This window comes from Lynx canadensis, chromosome B4, assembly GCF_007474595.2.
Source record: "Lynx canadensis isolate LIC74 chromosome B4, mLynCan4.pri.v2, whole genome shotgun sequence".
In the NCBI taxonomy this organism is placed as follows: Eukaryota; Metazoa; Chordata; class Mammalia; order Carnivora; family Felidae; genus Lynx; species Lynx canadensis.
This window is the reverse complement of record NC_044309.1, coordinates 10767807-10785823: the sequence shown is the minus strand read 5'-3', so window position 1 is coordinate 10785823 and position 18017 is coordinate 10767807. Positions and strand designations below refer to the sequence as shown.

Below are 18017 nucleotides of genomic sequence, written 5' to 3'. Positions count from 1 at the left end.
GTGGGGCTCGACCTCACTAACCTTGAGATTATGACCTGAGATTACGAGCTGAAATCAAGAGTCAGACACTTAACCAGCTGAGCCACCTGGGCTCCCCTGTGCCCATTTTATCTTACATGCTTCTGAACTGCGTTGGTGCTTAAAAGAATTTGCATGCGACCTACTTTGAAAGTAGACAGGAGGGTCTACATTTCAAAGTTGCGATTATGCTAAAGAGTTTGAACCAGTGAGTTCAGTTACGAGTAATTTCCAAGTATGTTTTTCTAAGAACTACTCCATGACATTTTACAGTAATTCCAATTCATGCATTGTTTCATATTTGTCAAGTATATTTATCACCTTAGATGGTAAGGTCATAAATCCACTGTTGGTAAGTTTTATTATCCTGGTATTTTTGAGGTTACTATTTTTAGCGATAAGAAAACTTGATATGTTAGGAAGTTCAGTTCTTGAATAAGTATTTGTTCAGCATTTTACAATTATGGGTAGGAGGCGCTACTTAGTATAAAATGCTTTCATGTTACCATTTAGGAATTAAAAATTTTTTTTAGAACATTTATTTATTTTTGAGAGACAGCATGAGCAGGGGAGGGGCAGAGAGAGAGGGAGACCCAGAATCCGTAGCACGCTCCAGGCTCCGAGCTATCAGCACAGAGCCTGAAGCGGGGCTTGAACTCACGAATTGTGAGATCATGACCTAGGCAGAAATTCAGATGCTCAACCGACTGAGCCACCCAGGTGCCCCACCATTTAGGAATTTTAAATTTAAGATCAAAAGCTTTGTTATAAACAGCAACAAAGAGAAAAGTCCCTGACCAAAGAGACTAGACTCTACCAGTGTAAGTGAACTATAAGTAAACTCCTGGATCATCTGTGAATGTTTAATCTACCCTGTGTATCTGTAACATGGGATTGCCTTCCTGTGTCGTCATTCACCCTGCTCCAGGGCTCAGCATGTTTGACCTCCTAGTTCCCTGGGAGGGAAAACAGATCTAATAGCCTGAGTGAAACACCATCAAAAAACTGTATTTATAGCGAGAAACTTCTTGTCACATATTCTGAAACTAACATGTAGATTATGTGTTATTTTAGATTTTTCATACAACTTCTCATTTCCTTTGGGATAATTGGGTTATCTGGAAATGAAAATCATAGCATTTACTGTATAGATAAAGAAGAAAGCCTGTGGGATGGGGGTCAGGTGATTACGTGGCAGTACTATGATTATATGCCATTGCTAATTACAGTCTACAAATCATGCTGTGCATACAGATTTTCATTTTGTAAATTTGTATTTCTCACGTATTTTACATGACATGAGTAAAGTATATAAATGAGACCAACATTATTTCTTCAAAAAATGTTACCCTAACTTTAATCTGTTGCAGAGTCAGTGTTCCTTAGTACTATGCTATGTTCTTAATTGATTTAGAAAATAAAGTAACCGTCACTTTCTGTGATTGCAAAAAGTAGTTTATCAGTTTATGAACAAAGCTGTAAATGAGGAAGCACAGTGTAAATGTTATATCAAACCTTAATCTACCTATGGGATTTTATGTGTTAGATTTGGGGAGGCAGTGTGCATCCGTAATTATGTTGAAATATAGTATTAGTATTACTTTATGCCTCATTTTCTTTAATATATTAATCAACTAAGGCAGATTTAGTTTGTATTTATACTAATGCAGGGTGATGCTTTATGTTATACTGAAGTGAAAAGAACCAAATACAAAATTTTGTATGTAGTATTTGTAAAGTATATTTTAATTTTTTTAAATGTGTATTTATTTTTGTGAGACTGAGAGACAGATGTGAGCGGGGGAGGGGCAGAGAGAAGGAGACACAGAATTCAAAGCAGGTTCCAGGCTCTGAGCTGTCAACACAGACATGGGGCTTGCACCCATGAAACACGAGATCATGACCGGAGCCGAAGTTGGATGCTTAACCGACTGAGCCGCCCAGGCACCCCTATAAAGTGTATTTTGAAGAAATACTTACAAAAAAAATCCCTTGAAAGGAATGTGCCCCACGTAATTGGGTAGATGTAGTGGCATTTTGTGGCAAGAGAATTTTTCTTTCTATTTTGCTTTTGTTTCCAATTTTTTTAAACAATGAAACCATATTTTATAATGAGAAAAATGCCCATTATTAGAGAAAGTCTATAGCAATACCTTTAGTGGTCTTCATTTGATAGTGTATAAATTATTTATGTGTAATCAAAAATGAGTTTAGCAGATGCGATATGCTGTCTTTATCCTAGATGGGGTACTTTCTTTCTAGGACTTATTTATTTGGGAAAGGGGGAGGGAATAAGTTTTTAGTAAGTGAAAACCAAGGACACCTGTTTCTGTGTGATAATAAGTTTCTGTGTGATAATTACTTTGTATGTACTATTTGCTTTGGGGGTAACTTCTTATAGACAAAGGAAAATACAAGTGGAATCATGATGTTTTAAAGATTGGCAATTTTTTATATTTTTAGATGAAGGTTTTATATTCAGAAGGTTCTTTTGGAAATAGAAAATTGTTGAAACCAAATTATTTTCATTTCTTTTTAGAAAATTTTATTTTAGGGGCGCCTGGGTGGCTCAGTCGGTTAAGTGTCCGACTTCGGCTCAGGTCATGATCTCACGGTTTGTGAGTTTGAGCCCCGCGTCGGGCCCTGTGCTGACAGCTCAGAGCCTGGAGCCTGATTCAGATTCTGTGTCTCCCTCTCTCTCTGCCCCTCCCCCACTTGCACTCTGTCTCTGTCTCTCAAAAATAAATAAACGTTAAATAAAAATTAAAAAAAATTTTTATTTTAAATGCTGACCTTTAAAAAGATGATTTCTTTCTCTGTTTTCTTACTAGGACATGTATTCTTCTGAGAAACCTTGGACAGCAGATTTTGGTTTACTATCTGATTGGGACAGCCTACAGAGATATTTCCAGTCATGAGTAAGTGTCCTGTGTTTCATTTCAGAGGCCTGGGCAGCATTTGCAGTGTACTGAAAAAATAGAAAAAGTTTATTATTGGACAAACTGGAATTATGTTACTTCATCAGAGACTGGATACTCTGGTCAGCCCAGTACTGTGTACCTATCTGTATTTAAACAAGGAGATACTTTTTGATGCTTGGTTTATTCTGAAAAGTTAGATATGGTGAGGAAATCTGTGTCATTAGTTTCTTGGCTGATTTAATTCTGTTATCTAAAATTTTCTGTTGACTACTCATTGGGAAGTGACTTGTGAAAAATATGAAGAGGGAAACACTCAAATATAGAGGATAGTCTAGTGGTTGCCAGAGGAGAAGTGGGTGGGGGAAAAAGAAAGAAATATTAAGAGGGAAAATTCAAATTGATTGTAATTAGCAGAAGTTTAATTGTATGAGGTTTGATCATTGGGTAACATGGGTGAGTATATAAGCAAAAAAAAAAAAAAAAAATCTATTAATGTCTTTGATGGCATGAAAACCACATCTATCCTGTAGACTTTCCAAATTTGATACAGGTTTTATTTTCTCCCGTAGTGGTTCGTACATAGTATTTTCTGCCATTCCAGTCTGCTTCCGGCTGTGACTAGGAGAGCTGGGTTTTACGACTTTGTATTAACTGTTTATTTTAGGGAGTGAGGAAAGAATTACGAGTTTTGCCTTGACTGTGATCATATAACAATTTTGATGTATTTTTTAAAAAGTACAGATTTTTTGATTATGGGAACTTTGAATAGAGTGAGCATTTCCTGCTGGAGTATAATGTTAGAGAGTTTAAACATTTTCACATGTAATTCATATTGATTATCTTAATATGGATAGAGTGTTTTTTAATTTAATTTACTTTTTTAAAAGATTTTTTTTTAAGTTTATTTATTTTGAGAGAGAGAGAGAGAGCATGCGTGTGTGCGTGAGCAGGGGAGGAGCAGAGAGAGAGAGAGAGAGAGAGAGAGAGAGAGAGAGACAATCTTAAGCAGCCTCCGCAGGGCTCGAATCCATGAACCTTGAGATCGTGACTTGAGCCGCAATCAAGTCAGATACTTAATTGACTGAGCCACCCAGTCACCCTGGATAGTTTTTCTTACCATTGATTGAAATAATTAAGCAGTTGTTAAATGAAAACAAGGCTGTTGTTGCTGTGAAATCTTTGAGTGCTTTCTCTTAAGAATAATATCGCAAGAAGTACGCTTTGATTTTCGAGAGTTTTCAGTGGGGTACTTTTTCAGTAGTGTCCTTTGAGTAAACCAGGATAGTTGCTACACGAGTTCAAATACAGATTTAAGAAGAGGCAGCTTTTATTATTTCGGCTCCATTCAGATGAAATTTTGTGAGAACATTTATCTAATGTAAAGTGCCAACTCTAGTAAAGATGACCATATGAGTTTATGAAAACTAAGAAATGTCCAGCATTTTAACTTAAAAATGCTTACATTTTGGGCAATTTACATTCTGTTCTACTTTGTAATCTTAGTGTTCTGTTAGCGTCCCTGTTACAGAGTTCTTTGAGGACAGGTACCCAGGGTCTTTCATTTTTTTTTTTCTTTTTTTAAATATGAAATTTATTGTCAAATTGGTTTCCATGCAACACCCAGTGCTCATCCCAACAGGTGCCCTCCTCAATGCCCATCACCCACTTTCCTCTCCCTCCCATCCCCCATCCACCCTCAGTTTGTTCTCAATTTTTAAGAGTCTCTTATGTTTTGGCTCCCTCCCTCTCTAACCTCTTTTTTAGGGTCTTTCATTTTTGAATCGCAGTGTCTAACAGGGTCTTGTATACCTGCTGCCTCTAAAAATTCAGAGCCCTGTGGGGACAAAGGCAGAGAGGGTGGGGGTACCTTGTTAGGCAACTAATAATAAATTATCTGAATGACATACAACTTTTTATTTGTGAATTACAATGGCTATATTTCATTTCTAAGGTTTTTAATTGGTTCTTTTTTTAATTATAAATTACACTTTATAAAAATGTTTATTTATTAAAAATATTTATTTATTTTTGAGGCGGGGCAGGGGCAAAGAGAGAGGGAGACACAGAATCCGAAGCAGGCGCCAGGCTCCGAGCTGTGAACACAGAGCCTGACATGGGGCTCAAACTATGAACTGCGAGATCATGACCTGAGCCCAGGTTGGACACTTAATCGACTGAGCCACCCACGTGCCCCAAATTGGTTGTTTTTTATGCCCTTTAATTCTTTTCTTGTTTCTGCTTGTTTTTATTTTAAAGATTTGATTTATTATTCTTTTATTTCTTTGTGGATCTTTCATGTGCTTATTTTGAAGTGTTTCTCAGATCACTTGATTATTTTTTAATTTTGTCTCCAGTGAATTTATATTGTAGTTGTTGCTGTTGTTGCTGTTTCATCATATTCTGTAGTTTTGCAGGCACACTCTGATGAAAATTCTTTCTCTTTCTCCTATGGCTGTCTCCTTTTGTGATTTTCCTGCTGGTGTAGCACATTTGCAGTTGTCTCTGCGTGCCTTTGGAGTTCCCAGATCAGAATCAGGTCTTGTGTTAGTGGATCAGAGCACCAGCCGCATGGTGATGTTGGTGATATCACAGATTCTGTCACGGAGTCAGCTGGCATTAGGTCAGCAGCTTCCTAAGCTGTAGCTTCAGCAAGTTAGCAAAGGCCTTTCTCAGTCCCATTTTATCATCAAGGAGGAGTGTCCCCCCTCCCCCGTCCCTGGTTTTAAGTGAGGAGCCTGGCTACTGACCCTGCTTCACATGAACTCTTATATACAGTTCTCCCCTGGGATTTACTTCCTGCTGCCTTTTCCTGCTTTGGGGCCCACAGCCCAGCAGACCTCCTGGTTTTAGTTTGGCTCATACTTTGTGTTCCTGTTAGATTTTGTTTTATTTTTAATGTTTGTTTATTTTCAGACAGAGAGAGAGAGAGAGAGAGAGAGAGAGAGAGGGAGAGAGAGTCCCAAGCAGGCCATGTGTTCTCGGCGCAAAGCCCAGTGTGGGGCTGGATCTCGCAAACCGTGAGATCATGACCTGAGTGGAAGGCAGGAGTCGCCAGCTTAACCAACTGAGCCACCCCGGTGCCCCCCTGTTAGATTTTTAATCTGGAGATGTTTAATATGTTTTGGGGCATAGGTATGTCATTTTAGTGATTTGTTTTTATATTTTATCTGTAATTTCTCTCTTGTGAAGACAAGCAGCCACAAAGAATGAACGTGCCACTGGTATTACCATAAAGTCCAAACTGACTGTTTCACATTGAAGAAAAGAAAACCAGTTTCTGCTTAGTTCCCTGGTTCCTAGTGTTCCTCTCTTTGCTTTGCTTGCTAGGTGGCCCCAATATGCTGCTTCCCTGTAGTGGTCTGCTTGCCTCATTCTAGTTCCTGCCACTCAGCTCTTCACTCTTACACCATGTACTCCGTAAGATCCTTGAGGGCAAAGGTTTTTACTACGTGCTGAGCACTTTTCCTGGCTCCTAATATGTGTTTGATGAACTGTGTGGATGGGGTGTTCCTAAGTAACTTGTTTTAGTATGGAGTAGCTGTTCCGTGAGTTACTACTTTTAGGTGAAATTTAAGCTGATCCTACGTGAAGAAAGATTGAGGGTGGGGCGGGGGGGGGGTAGTGTGTACGTGTGGGTGGGGGGGAGTGTGGCATAGGATAGAGCATTCCAAGGCAGTGGAGCAGTGTGAGAAAGGCATGGAGGTGTGACTACACATAGGTGTTGCCACGTAGTTGAGCATTTGGGAGCATGGAGATGGGGAATGGAGACCGAGAGAGAGGGAAAGCTGGCGGAGACGCTAATGGGGTCTGGGTCCCGGGAAGCTTGGGCTTCACCCTGTAGGGCTTGAGGAGCTGTTAAAGAAGTGCAGTTAGGGGAGGGGCGCCCGGGTGTCTTGTCTGACTTCGGCTCAGGGCATGATCTTGCAGTTCGAGAATTCGAACTGCCACATCGGCTCTTTGGTCTCAGTGCAGAGTCTGCTTGGGATCCTCTGTCTCCCTCTCTCCCTGCCTCTCTGCCCCACGCACGCTTTCTCTCAAATATAAACAAGTAAACATTAAAAAAAAAAAAAAAGTTCAGTTAGGGGAGCAACTGAAGATTTCATTCTGGAAAAATTACTCTGACAAATAGACATTTTTGTTAGATGTAATTGAAAAGAATCGATTACAGGCAGTGTTTGCCTTTTTCTGGCTTTTTTCTTAGTTTTAAGCTCATACTAGGCTTCCTTTGAAATAGACTGTGAATTACATTTCTTATGCTTGCCAGTTTGGTGATCTTGTCTCCTGATAGATGCCGTTCTTGAGCAGACCACTGTAACCATAGGTTAGGGAGTGTTACAATGTCAGTTGTAAGTTTGTAAGTCAGTTGTAAGTTTTCAAAGAGGTGGGAACTGAGTATATCAGAGTTCCGTTTTTGAAAAAATAGTGGAGAATCATGATATAGGTTACAAAATAGGAAGATGTGTCATTAAAGTCTAGGTAGAATTTCCAAACCTGTGTTTGGGTGAGAATGATGGGTGACTAAAGTTTTTTTCAGTATGGCTCTAGCGATTAAGAGGAAGGTTGGTACTTGTTACATCTGGGCGGATTTATCTGTGAAGCATTTGCTAACCCTTGCCATGTCATGGACCACGTGGGACGTGGTAGGAGTTGTACAGCATGTGGGGTGAACTATTGGGGGCTTGGAGGTGACTGGCTCTCACCAGGCTGTTCTTCGTGCCCAGCTGCTGACGGACCGCTTTCGCCGCACAGCCTGGCACACTCGTTGGGGGGTCCCAGCTCCAGAGCCTAGAGAATTTGTTACATGTTTGAGGTGTTTTTTAGCTTTTAGTCTAGATCTTTGTATATTCTGTCGAATTCTGAGGTTAGATACGTACCTTGTGGAAAATGTGATGCTTCTGCGCTGTGCGTTTCATTGTGGATTGTTAACTTTATCACAATCCACCAAAAGCCTTTTGATTTTCAGTACTGAAATTGTTTTTGTTTTTCTGTATTTGCATATTTTGCAATGTTAAACATTTATCAAGATTTTTTCCCCCAAATTCTGTCTTATCAGATGGTGCCAAAGATGAAATATTTATATGAAAGTCATTATATTTAAACTGTAGCTGTAGTTTGAAATGAACCTCTTAGAGCTTTAAAGGAGATTGTAACAATAGGAGTAGTTCTTGTAAAAAGCATTGCTGAAAATTTCTAAAGATGATGATTTTGGAGGAATGTGTTAAAAAAAATAAGCCAAAAAACATCAAATCCCAGAAGTGATTATTTAGGATACTACTTAATTTTATTTGCCGATGTTTTAACTTGAAAAAATAAAGCTTATCTACTCTGTTTTTAAAATTCTAGTCTTACATATTTTATTTAACTTTCTTCAGAAAACTTTTGCTCTATAACTAATTATATGTTTTGTTTGTTTGTTTGTTTTTAAGAGAGGATTTCTGTGTTAATTCTCTTCTGACTTGACAATCCAGGAGTGATTCTGTTTTGTTGGAGTGTTTGATCCTGCCCTTTGACCTAAATAAAGGAGTGGGGGTTTTGAGATCACTTCTGGATCTGAAACATTTCTCATTTAACTGAGGAAAAAGTAATGTCAGTAATTTGAGATGTAGTGTATATTTGTGGCTTTGTAATAGAGCATATATCTTTATTCCTCTGGAGCAGTAGACGTAAGAGTTCATGCTGAAGTGAAAACAATTTGTTTTAACATTTGTTGGAACAGGTAATGTTATAAATAAGTGAGTAGATTACTGAGTCCCTCAGTCTTGGCATGAGGATTCTTCCAAGTCTTATTGAATAGAAAAATCATGCAACAGATAATAGAAGGCTTTCCCTAAGTATTGGCTAAAGTTTCTGTCTAGGATAATTATCTAGATACAAATATATCCTGTTTTATGGAATAGCTATGTACCTGAGAAGCTGGGTAGAGGTTAAAGAAAAGAAAATTTAAGTTGAATTGTATTTTGAATAGTGGGTTATCTGCATTTAATGGAATCTTGAAAGAAATCCTTTTGTAAAGTATAACGAGTGTCTATTTGTTCTACTAAGACTCATTTATGTTTGGTAAGTTTGGATTTTGGAAGTAAAGTTTTAAATGTTAACCATTCTTAAAATGAATACAAGTTGATCCTCGAACAATATGGGTTTGCATGGTGCGAGCCCACTTGAATAACATGGATTTTTTTGGTAAATACAGTACAGTGCTGTGTGGTGACAAATGGTAGGTACACTTGTGAGTACAGCACACAGTATAGAGCTATAGGGTTGTCGGATCCCTGTATTGTACACTTGAAACTAACGTAACATTGTGTGTCAACTATACTTAAAAAGAATACAGTGCAGTACTCTAAATGTAGTTTCCTTATGATTTTTTTAATACTTCGTTTCTCTGGTTACTTTATCGTAGGAACACAGCATACGTATGTCGCACATGACATGAAATATGTGTTAATCAAGTCTTTATCTGTAAGGCTTCTATTCAAGAGTACATTATTAGTAGTTAAGTTTTGGGGGAGTCAGAAGTTACAGGCGGATTTTCAATTGTGTGGGGGTTTGGTGTCTCTTAACTCCCCCCTTGTTCCAGGGTCAACTGTGTAATCATTGATTTTTAATTCGGGGGAGGGGGCTGAATTTGGGAGTGTATAGAGACTTTTGGTCGTTCTAGTTACTGGGGAGACCTACTGGCGTTGAGTGGGCAGGGGCCATGTACGGAGTAGAGTGGACCCTGTTGAGAGATACCGTGTGTCACCTGTCTGACGTGTGGCAGCTGTACAGTGAAGGTGAGGTGATGGAGGATGCCAACAAAAATTGCTTCTCAGGAAATTCGTTAGTTCAGTTTCTTGGTTTAAGGCGCTTCATTGTGTTAAGACGAACCATCAAAAATGGAATATACTTTACTTTTAGCAATTTGTCATCTTTTTGACCACTACAGAAGAGTAATTCTTAGCTTGATACTATGGGACATTGAACATGAGTTTAATGTAGTATTTCTTACAGAGTATATTCAGTTACAGTATTCAAATACAGTAGAAGGGGACGCCTGAATGGCTCTGTCACTGGAGCATCTTGATTTTGGCTCAGGTCATGATGCCGGGGTCGTGGGCTTGAGCCACACACTAGGCTCTGTGCCGAGTGTGGAGGCTGCTTGGGATTCTCTTTCTCTCTCTCCCTCTGCCCCTCTCCCCCCGTTTATGTGTACGCACGCTCTCTTGCTCACTCTCAAAAAGAAAAAGAAGTGTAGTAGAAGTACAATATAGTATTAGGTTTTTGTTAGGAGGTGATTTACATTATTTTGTATCTTGTTTTGATATTTTTTCAAACTTGTAACAAGAAACGTTGTAAACATAGAACCCAAATTCTTCATATACCTTTATCTGATGTACTAATTGTTTACATTTTGTCCATTTGATTCTCTTTCTTGCACTCCCTCTCTCTGTCACACACACACACACACACACACACATCTATACATACATATATAGAAGAAATTGTAGTTAAAACATTTTCTGTGAAAATCGTTTCCTTTTATTAAAAGTCATTTAAATTCTTAGCATAAATGTCACTTATTATAATGTTACAATATAATCTCAGTAAAGCTTCTAAATTACTTTGGCTAGTTAAATCTTAAAATTGCAAACCATTTACCAACTGCTGTCACAGTCTTACTGTTTAAACACTACATTATTTACATGGGTTTTGTAACCTGTGTCATTAGGTTAGTGAAGAATGTCATTAATGTTTTTCTTTTAGATCTACAGTATACTGCATAATATAGATAACCTTGGTATATAGGTCAACTTGAATGAAAATTCTTCAGTATAGCACAAAGCAGGATGCTCCAAACCACCTCTTTATAATAGTTTTAAGGTACTCTATTCTGTAGAGAAACTCTTTGAAATCCCATTCTGAGAGAGTAAGTTTTCCGGCGGCAGTCTTCTTTTAAGAGTCGCAGAGACCTGGGTTGGCTTTGCTGTTGACCCGCCGTGTTAGTGTTACGCGTCTATGCGTAGCCGTTGGCTTGGCCGCTCACGGCGCCTCCATCCTCCCTACCCCTGCCTCCCCTGTGCCCCTGCGCTTTCCTTGTTTGTCAGTGTGGGGACTGCACTGCGTTGTCTGGAAGCCTTCTAGCTGTGGAATGTATGATTCTATTAGTGAGAAAATGTGCATTTCCACTTTTGCCTGTAGGAACATAACTATTGGATAAAATGAGATTTGTGTCTATGAAGCTAAATTAAGACAACGGAAACATGCAGTTTTCAGGGTTTGGGGCTCCTCGTGTTGCTTCATGTTGGCATTTGTGTCCTGGTTATTTCAGGGGTTCTTTTGTTCCAAGTGTAGGCACGTGTTCTCTGTTCATTCTGCTGCTTCTCTAGGCAAGCAGAGACAGAGGGGAATGTATATTTAAAATTAATACCTTAAATATTCATCTTGTTACCTCTCATTAATTTCAGAAAATAGATTGATTTATACAGTTTATCCTTGAATCCATGTTATTCGAAGTGATGTACTGGTTCCATATCTTTTTTACATTAACTTCTCTAAAAATGAATTTCTACCTGAAAATATTATACGTATGACTTAGTATTTCTCATTTGTTAAAAGACACACAGTGGAAAGCACATCTTAGTGATTTTCATTTTTTTTTTTTTTTGTAAAGTTGTTTATACAAATTCAACAAAGGTAGAACTGCCTCAGGGAAGGTCTAGGAAAACAACACCTTACAACAATGCACTTCTGAAGGCATAACTTTACAGCTAGGAAATGGCTAGTTGTAAACCTTTACTGAGAACTCAGCTCACTTCAAAGGAGAGGAAAAAGGAAAAGAAAGGCTATGTTGGATCATTTATTCTTCTTGACTTGCTGTATAAATTAGATCTGTATAGAATACAAGAGCTCATGCTGGTGCAAAACTCCCCTGAGTGTAAAGGCTGAAGTCTGAATTTTAAAATTTGGAGATACAGGTGAATTCTATATGGAGGAAAGATGGCAAAGTGTCTTACTTTGACTGTAATTAACACAAGCAAGTGATACTTGTTATGTAGTCTGACTAATAAATCTGCATATATTAACATTCAGTTTTTTGGTTGTTTTTTTTTTTTTTTTTTTGATAGTGTCTGGACAGCTATGTATTATCACATTTTGGCTCAAACACAAATAGACATTTTCTATTAAGGGAATTTGAGCCTGTCAGTTTGTATGATGGATGTCATTATACAGTTGTCTCCTCATTTTCCACAAGTGTGAAATTGATATTAAAAATTTCCAGGCCTCTATCTTTCTCCCTCAAAATTGATCTAAAATAGTGTCTTAATATTACAATGCCTTTTTCTCTTTTCGAGATGGACAAGGTGACTATGAAAGTAATTCTAGCCTCTCTTTAAAGCTGTTGGTTAGAAATGGTCAGGATCAGAGTGAGAATATCTTCCCAGTTCTTCCCCTTTCCCCAGTCTCCCCTCTCCTACTTCAAGCACACTGAGTCATAGGTTAGTTATTAAATTCATGTTCAGGGGCGCCTGGGTGGCTTGGTTGGTTAAGCGTCCGACTTCGGCTCAGGTCATGATCTCACGCTCCATGAGTTTGAGCCCTGCGTCAGGCTCTGTGCTGACAGCTCAGAGCCTGGAGCCTGTTTCAGATTCTGTGTCTCCCTCTCTCTCTGCCCCTCCCCTGTTCATGCTCTGTCTCTCTCTGTCTCAAAAATAAATAAACGTTAAAAAAAATTAAAAAAAAAAAAAAGATAAATTCATGTTCAGAGGTAGTGGTCATGTGCAGGCACTTGATTGTAGAGTGCTGTTTTTTACCCTGAATTCAGAAGCTGACTTCTGCTGGCATCACCTAGGTACCCTGGAGTCAGACCCGTTTTCTTTCCCACTCACACATTTGGAATATTCAGGTGTTAATTAAGCTTTAAACAATGGAACGTGAAAAGATTTCAGTAAGACACTAATCTACACTCCTACACGTTTGTATTAAATTGTGGAGTATTGGCAGTCACAGTGTCTTTTAAAAAATAGTTGCCTGTCTCAGATTCTAGAAGAATGGAATAGTAATGGAAGTTACAAGGTTGTGTCAGTAAAGATTTCAGCACTCTCCAGTAAAGCACTGTATTTTATGTTCTCCCTGGTCAACCTTGTTATGTTCTCATGTGGAGTGACGTGGAATAGGTTTGATTGATCGTAACTTAAAAGAAATTTGAGAAAACAAACAGGTACACATTAAGTTTTTATATAAATTCACAGTAATTGGTCTTGTTTATTTTCTTTAGGTAATAACTTTTTGTTATTTTTGTTTTTTTTTTAAGTTTCTTTATTTCTGAGAGAGAGAGAGAGAGAGAGAGAGTGAGTGCACGGGCATGAGCGGGGGAGGAGCAGAGAGAGGGAGACACAGAATCCAAAGCAGGCTCCAGGCTCTGAGATGTCAGCACAGAGCCCGATGCGGGGCTCGAACTTGCAAACTGGGAGATGTGACCTGAGCCCGAAGTCGGATGCTTAACCGACTGAGCCAGCCACCCAGGTGCCCCTGTTATTTTCTTTATGTAGATGAAGTGTGAAGTGTTCTAGATTAGGAAAGGAGGGGCTAGGTCTTACAGCATTGGAAGAACATTGCAGACTTGTTTACTTGTGACAGTTATGTTACCACAGATTTTGAATTTGATTTTCAAACCTTCAGTTTGTTGCTTTGACTGCATCAACACGGCTTTATATGCTAAATGATTGATACAGGCTGTTAAATCATGATCACTAAGATGCATTTCATTGGCATGCTTTATTATCAAAAATGTTGTTTTTGATGCAACCATCAGAATAGCCTAGAAGCTATTTAAAAGAGGGTTTCTTTACTGCTAACTAAGGGGAAATCTCGTCACTTAGACTCTCCTAAGGAAACCTGCTTTTCCATTGCCGTGGTCTTGGTCCAGGTTGCCCCACATGGAGTCAGTAGGGCCACTGTGATTTTGTTTTTGTTTGTTTGTTTGTTTTTGCCCAAATCAGCCTTAAACGGTTTATGGGAACTTTGTACTTACGTGTACCTGTAGGTGTGTTTACTGATGTGTGTGGGGAATTCTGTCCAGGACAGGAGAAAGACCCTACTCCAACTTTCTCAGTACCCAAACTGACTTTGTTGAGAGGAACTTAGATCTCAAAGGATTCCTTAGTAGAAGTAACTCTGTACTTAAATTACTTTAAAATGTTTGATTTGTATTACAAAAGTGAAGTCTTTATTCTTTTCCCCTGACAAATGTGTTGTCAGAATTGTTAGCCATCAGAAGTTTTGGTCTACTGAAGAGATGTGCTTTTCTGACTCAGTGCTGAGCTGGATTCTGGTGGAAAATAACAGTGTTGAGATCGGCAAAGTTTTCCTTCTGATTTCTTCCTTTGATTAGTGTGTATATCTTCTCAACAGGTGAAATTCTACCTCTCCTTCCCGACTAGCCCAACTTTATTTTTTCATTAAGTTCAATCCTTTATTTTTTTTTTATTTCTGAAAATATGTTTTATAAAATACATATTGCTTATTTGTTTTGGAACCATTTGAGAGTAGTTGCATGTATCTCACACTCCTCCACACATTTGTCTTCAGTGTGCAGTTGCGAAGAATAAGAATATTTTCTTTCATAACCACAATGAAATTACCAAGTAGGTAAATTATGTTTATCTAGTCTAAAGTTCTTGTTCCACGGTTCTGTTTCCCAGTAATGCCCCGGAGTGCAGATTTGCCCCCAGTTGCAGGGTCCATCTAGGTGTTTCCCACCAGCTGCGTTCAGTTGTCAGGTCTCCGAGGTCTCCTTGAACCGGAGGCCTCAGGTGTTCTTTATCTTTCATGAGATTGGTGTCTTGAAAAACTGCAGCCCCACTGTTTTGTAGAGTAGCCCTCAGATTCGGGTTGTCGGTGGGTTCCAGTAGTGGAGTCCCTCCTAACCGGTGTGGTGGTTTGGGGACATTCCTCCAGGAAGCTTGTCTGGAAGAGAAAGGAAGACTGCATGGTGATCTCTTTACTTTTTCCTATTTAGCTTTTCAACAGGAAAATTTCCCGTTTCTTCCTTAATTGAAATAGGATTCATATCTCTTGCATAAGAACAGGATTTATTGCTCTGGTTTACTGGTTTCTGTTTGGCTTTTATTACGTAGGCTTGAGGAAAAAATGGCATGAGATATTTTCTAGAATGAGGTGACCTTGAAAGGAGACAACATTCAGCTTTTATCAGGAGAGATTTCTTTCTGCCCAATTCCCATTTTAAGTTATGTTGACAAAATCTCAAGGTGCTGTTGAACGAATGTTTTTAAGGGATAAGGTATAGCACTATTGGATTTGTTTCCTAGCAGTCAACCAGCTGTAGCTCTTATGTATCAGTTGAGATTGCTTCACTAAGGATTAGCTTTTCTTAAAAGCTGGTGCCTCTTTGTCTTTGTCCTAATAAACTTTTTTTAGCCAAAAATAGAATAAATGAACATACCAAGACGGATTCTCATTAGGTTTTAGAGATTTATGGGTTTTATTAGATTTTAATGTGAAATGTCAGGATACTTACCATCTATAGTAATGTCTCTTAAAAGTTTAATAATTGCAAGGTGTAGTGAAAGCTAGAAAATTAATTTGGAATATTGCAAAGTATAAGAGACTCAAATCTCACTTTTTAGGCAACTTTTAGACACATGATGCTATAAGTTGATTTCTTCAAGTATTTTAAAAGTTAGGGTGTTTGAATCTGATAGTAAAACAAATTTTAAGGAAGGGAATGTATTATTTTGAATAATCATTATGTCTTTAGTATTAACATACTGATGAGTACCTCCAAGTATACTGCTGCTAGGTTGGTCTTTGGGCATATAGATCAGAACAAGACAAGCATGACCCTTGGCCTCTCGGAGCACAGAACTAGTGGGGAAGACAGATGTAGCAGTGTTCTTAATACAAAAAGGGAAATGTGGGAGTCTGCAGGAGCAAGGGGACCGAGCTGCTGCGAGGGCGGGAGGGCTGGAAGACTGCTGTTAGGAAATCACGTTCCAGCTGAGGTCTGGCTAAGTGAAGAGGGGGAGGGAGGGGTTTCTAAACAGAAGGAACAAAATGGATGAAGGCCTGGAGTTGAGAGGTGGAGATTAAGATTGAGAAATGAAGGAAAATTCAGTATTGGTATAAATAAGTGGTGGGAGGAGGTTAAATTTGTAGTTTTAGCTTAGATAAACACCCCAGTGTTGCCTCTGTTTTATTTTTTATTTTACCTAATTTCATCAAAACTGGTCTTTTTAATCTTTCCAGTCCCTTTTTCCTTATTTTTAAAGTATAATCATAACGTTAAAATGCATACATTTTGGAAATGGGGAGAAAAAGTCGTGGTAACCCCATTACGTTAAAGCAGCCATTTGCGTTTTTGCATATGACCCTGTACTCTTGTCCAGATAATATACATTTTTGGGGCACCTGGCTGGCTCAGTCAGAAGTGTGTGACTCTGATCTCAGGGTTGTGGGTTTAAGCCGCATGTTGGGTGTAGAGATTACTTTAAAAATAAATAAACTTCTAAAAATGTATGTTTTTATATAACTTGATTCATAATGTATATGCAGTTTTATATTTGGATTTCTAACGTTGAGTTGTGTTTAGGCAGTTATCCTATTTCTGTAATTGTTTTTCATAATTCAAATTTATAATTATCATATTCCTTAAAGGTAATGATGCATAGTAACTTATTTAACCATTTTCCTATTTTTAGGATGGTTCAGTTTTTTAAAAACATTTGCAGAATGAATATCACTGGTGAATTTGACCCTTTTCTTTAATAAAGGGAAGTAGAATGAATTCCTTAGGCTAGATTCATAGACTGAAATCTTTTTGCCTATGTCTGCCTATCTTTTTTTTTTTTTACATGAAATTTATTGTCAAATTGGTTTCCATACAACACCCAGTGCTCATCCCAACAGGTGCCCTCCTCAATGCCCATCAGCCTTCAGTTTATTCTCAGTTTTTAAGAGTCTCTTATGGTTTGCCTCCTTCCCTCTCTGTAACCTTTTTTTTCCCCCCTTCTCCCCCCGCATGGTCTTCTGTTAAGTTTCTTGGGATCCACATAAGAGTGGAAACATATGGTATCTGTCTTTCTCTGTAGGGCTTATTTCACTTAGCAGAACACTCTCCAGTTCCATCCACATTGTCTGCCTGTCTTTCTTAAAAGACTGTACTTAACTAACTTACAGTTACTCTGGTAGTTGGTATACAAGAATATATTTCACTCTGACCAGTTTAGTAGGCTCAAAATAGCATTATAAGTTGCTTTTAGGGGTGCCTGGGTGGCTCAGTTGGTTAAGCATCCGACTTTGGCTCAGGTCACGATCTCACAGTTTGTGGGTTCAAGCCCCCACTGAGCTGTCAGCACAGAGCCTGGAGCCTGCTTCGGATTCTGTGTCACCCTCTCTCTCTGCCCCTCCTCAACTCATGCTCTCTCTCTCTCTCTCTCAAAAATAAACATTAAAAAAAGGTTGCTTTTAGTTGCATATATTTAATTTTTAGACAGGATAGCTTTTTCCCCCAGATTGTGGTAAAATACAGATAACATAAGATTTACCATCCTAACCATTTTTGAGTGTCCAGTTCAGTAGCTTTAAGTATGTGTTCATTGTCATGCAACCAGTCTCCAGAACCTTTATGTTGAAAAATTCACACTCTGTACTTGTTAAGCAACTTCCCATTTCTCTTCCTCTAGCCCTGGGCACCCACCACTCTGTTTTCTGCTTCTATGAATTTAACTTCTCTGGGTGCCTCATGTAATTGGGTTCATGCAGTGTTTGTGTATTTGTGACTGGTCCATTTCACTCAGCATAATGTCGTCACAGTTCACCCATGCTCTAGCAAGTGCCAGAATTTCCTTCCTTTAAAAAAAAAATATATATATATATATATATAAATATGTATAAAATATAATATATATGATAATATATAATATATATGATGATATATAATATATGATAATATATAACAATATATAATTTATATATTTTTAACATTTGTTTAGGTTTGAGAGAGGGAGAGAAAAGGGGACAGCAAGTGAGAGAACGAATGTGAGCAGGGGAGAGCTAGAGAGAGGGGGACAGAGGATCTGA

The 18017-nt window shown here is 38.4% G+C and overlaps 1 protein-coding gene across 2 annotated transcripts in view; it reads left to right on the top strand.

The window, feature by feature from the left end:
- Nucleotides 1–18017, top strand: part of USP6NL (USP6 N-terminal like) — a 181336-nt gene that overhangs the window by 15440 nt on the left and 147879 nt on the right. For both annotated transcript variants that reach the window (XM_032593820.1, XM_030321082.1), the window contains exon 2: nucleotides 2850–2936. In XM_032593820.1, the coding sequence (XP_032449711.1) occupies nucleotides 2933–2936 (4 nt within the window). In that variant the 5' untranslated portion in view covers nucleotides 2850–2932. The remainder of the gene's footprint in view (nucleotides 1–2849; nucleotides 2937–18017) is intronic.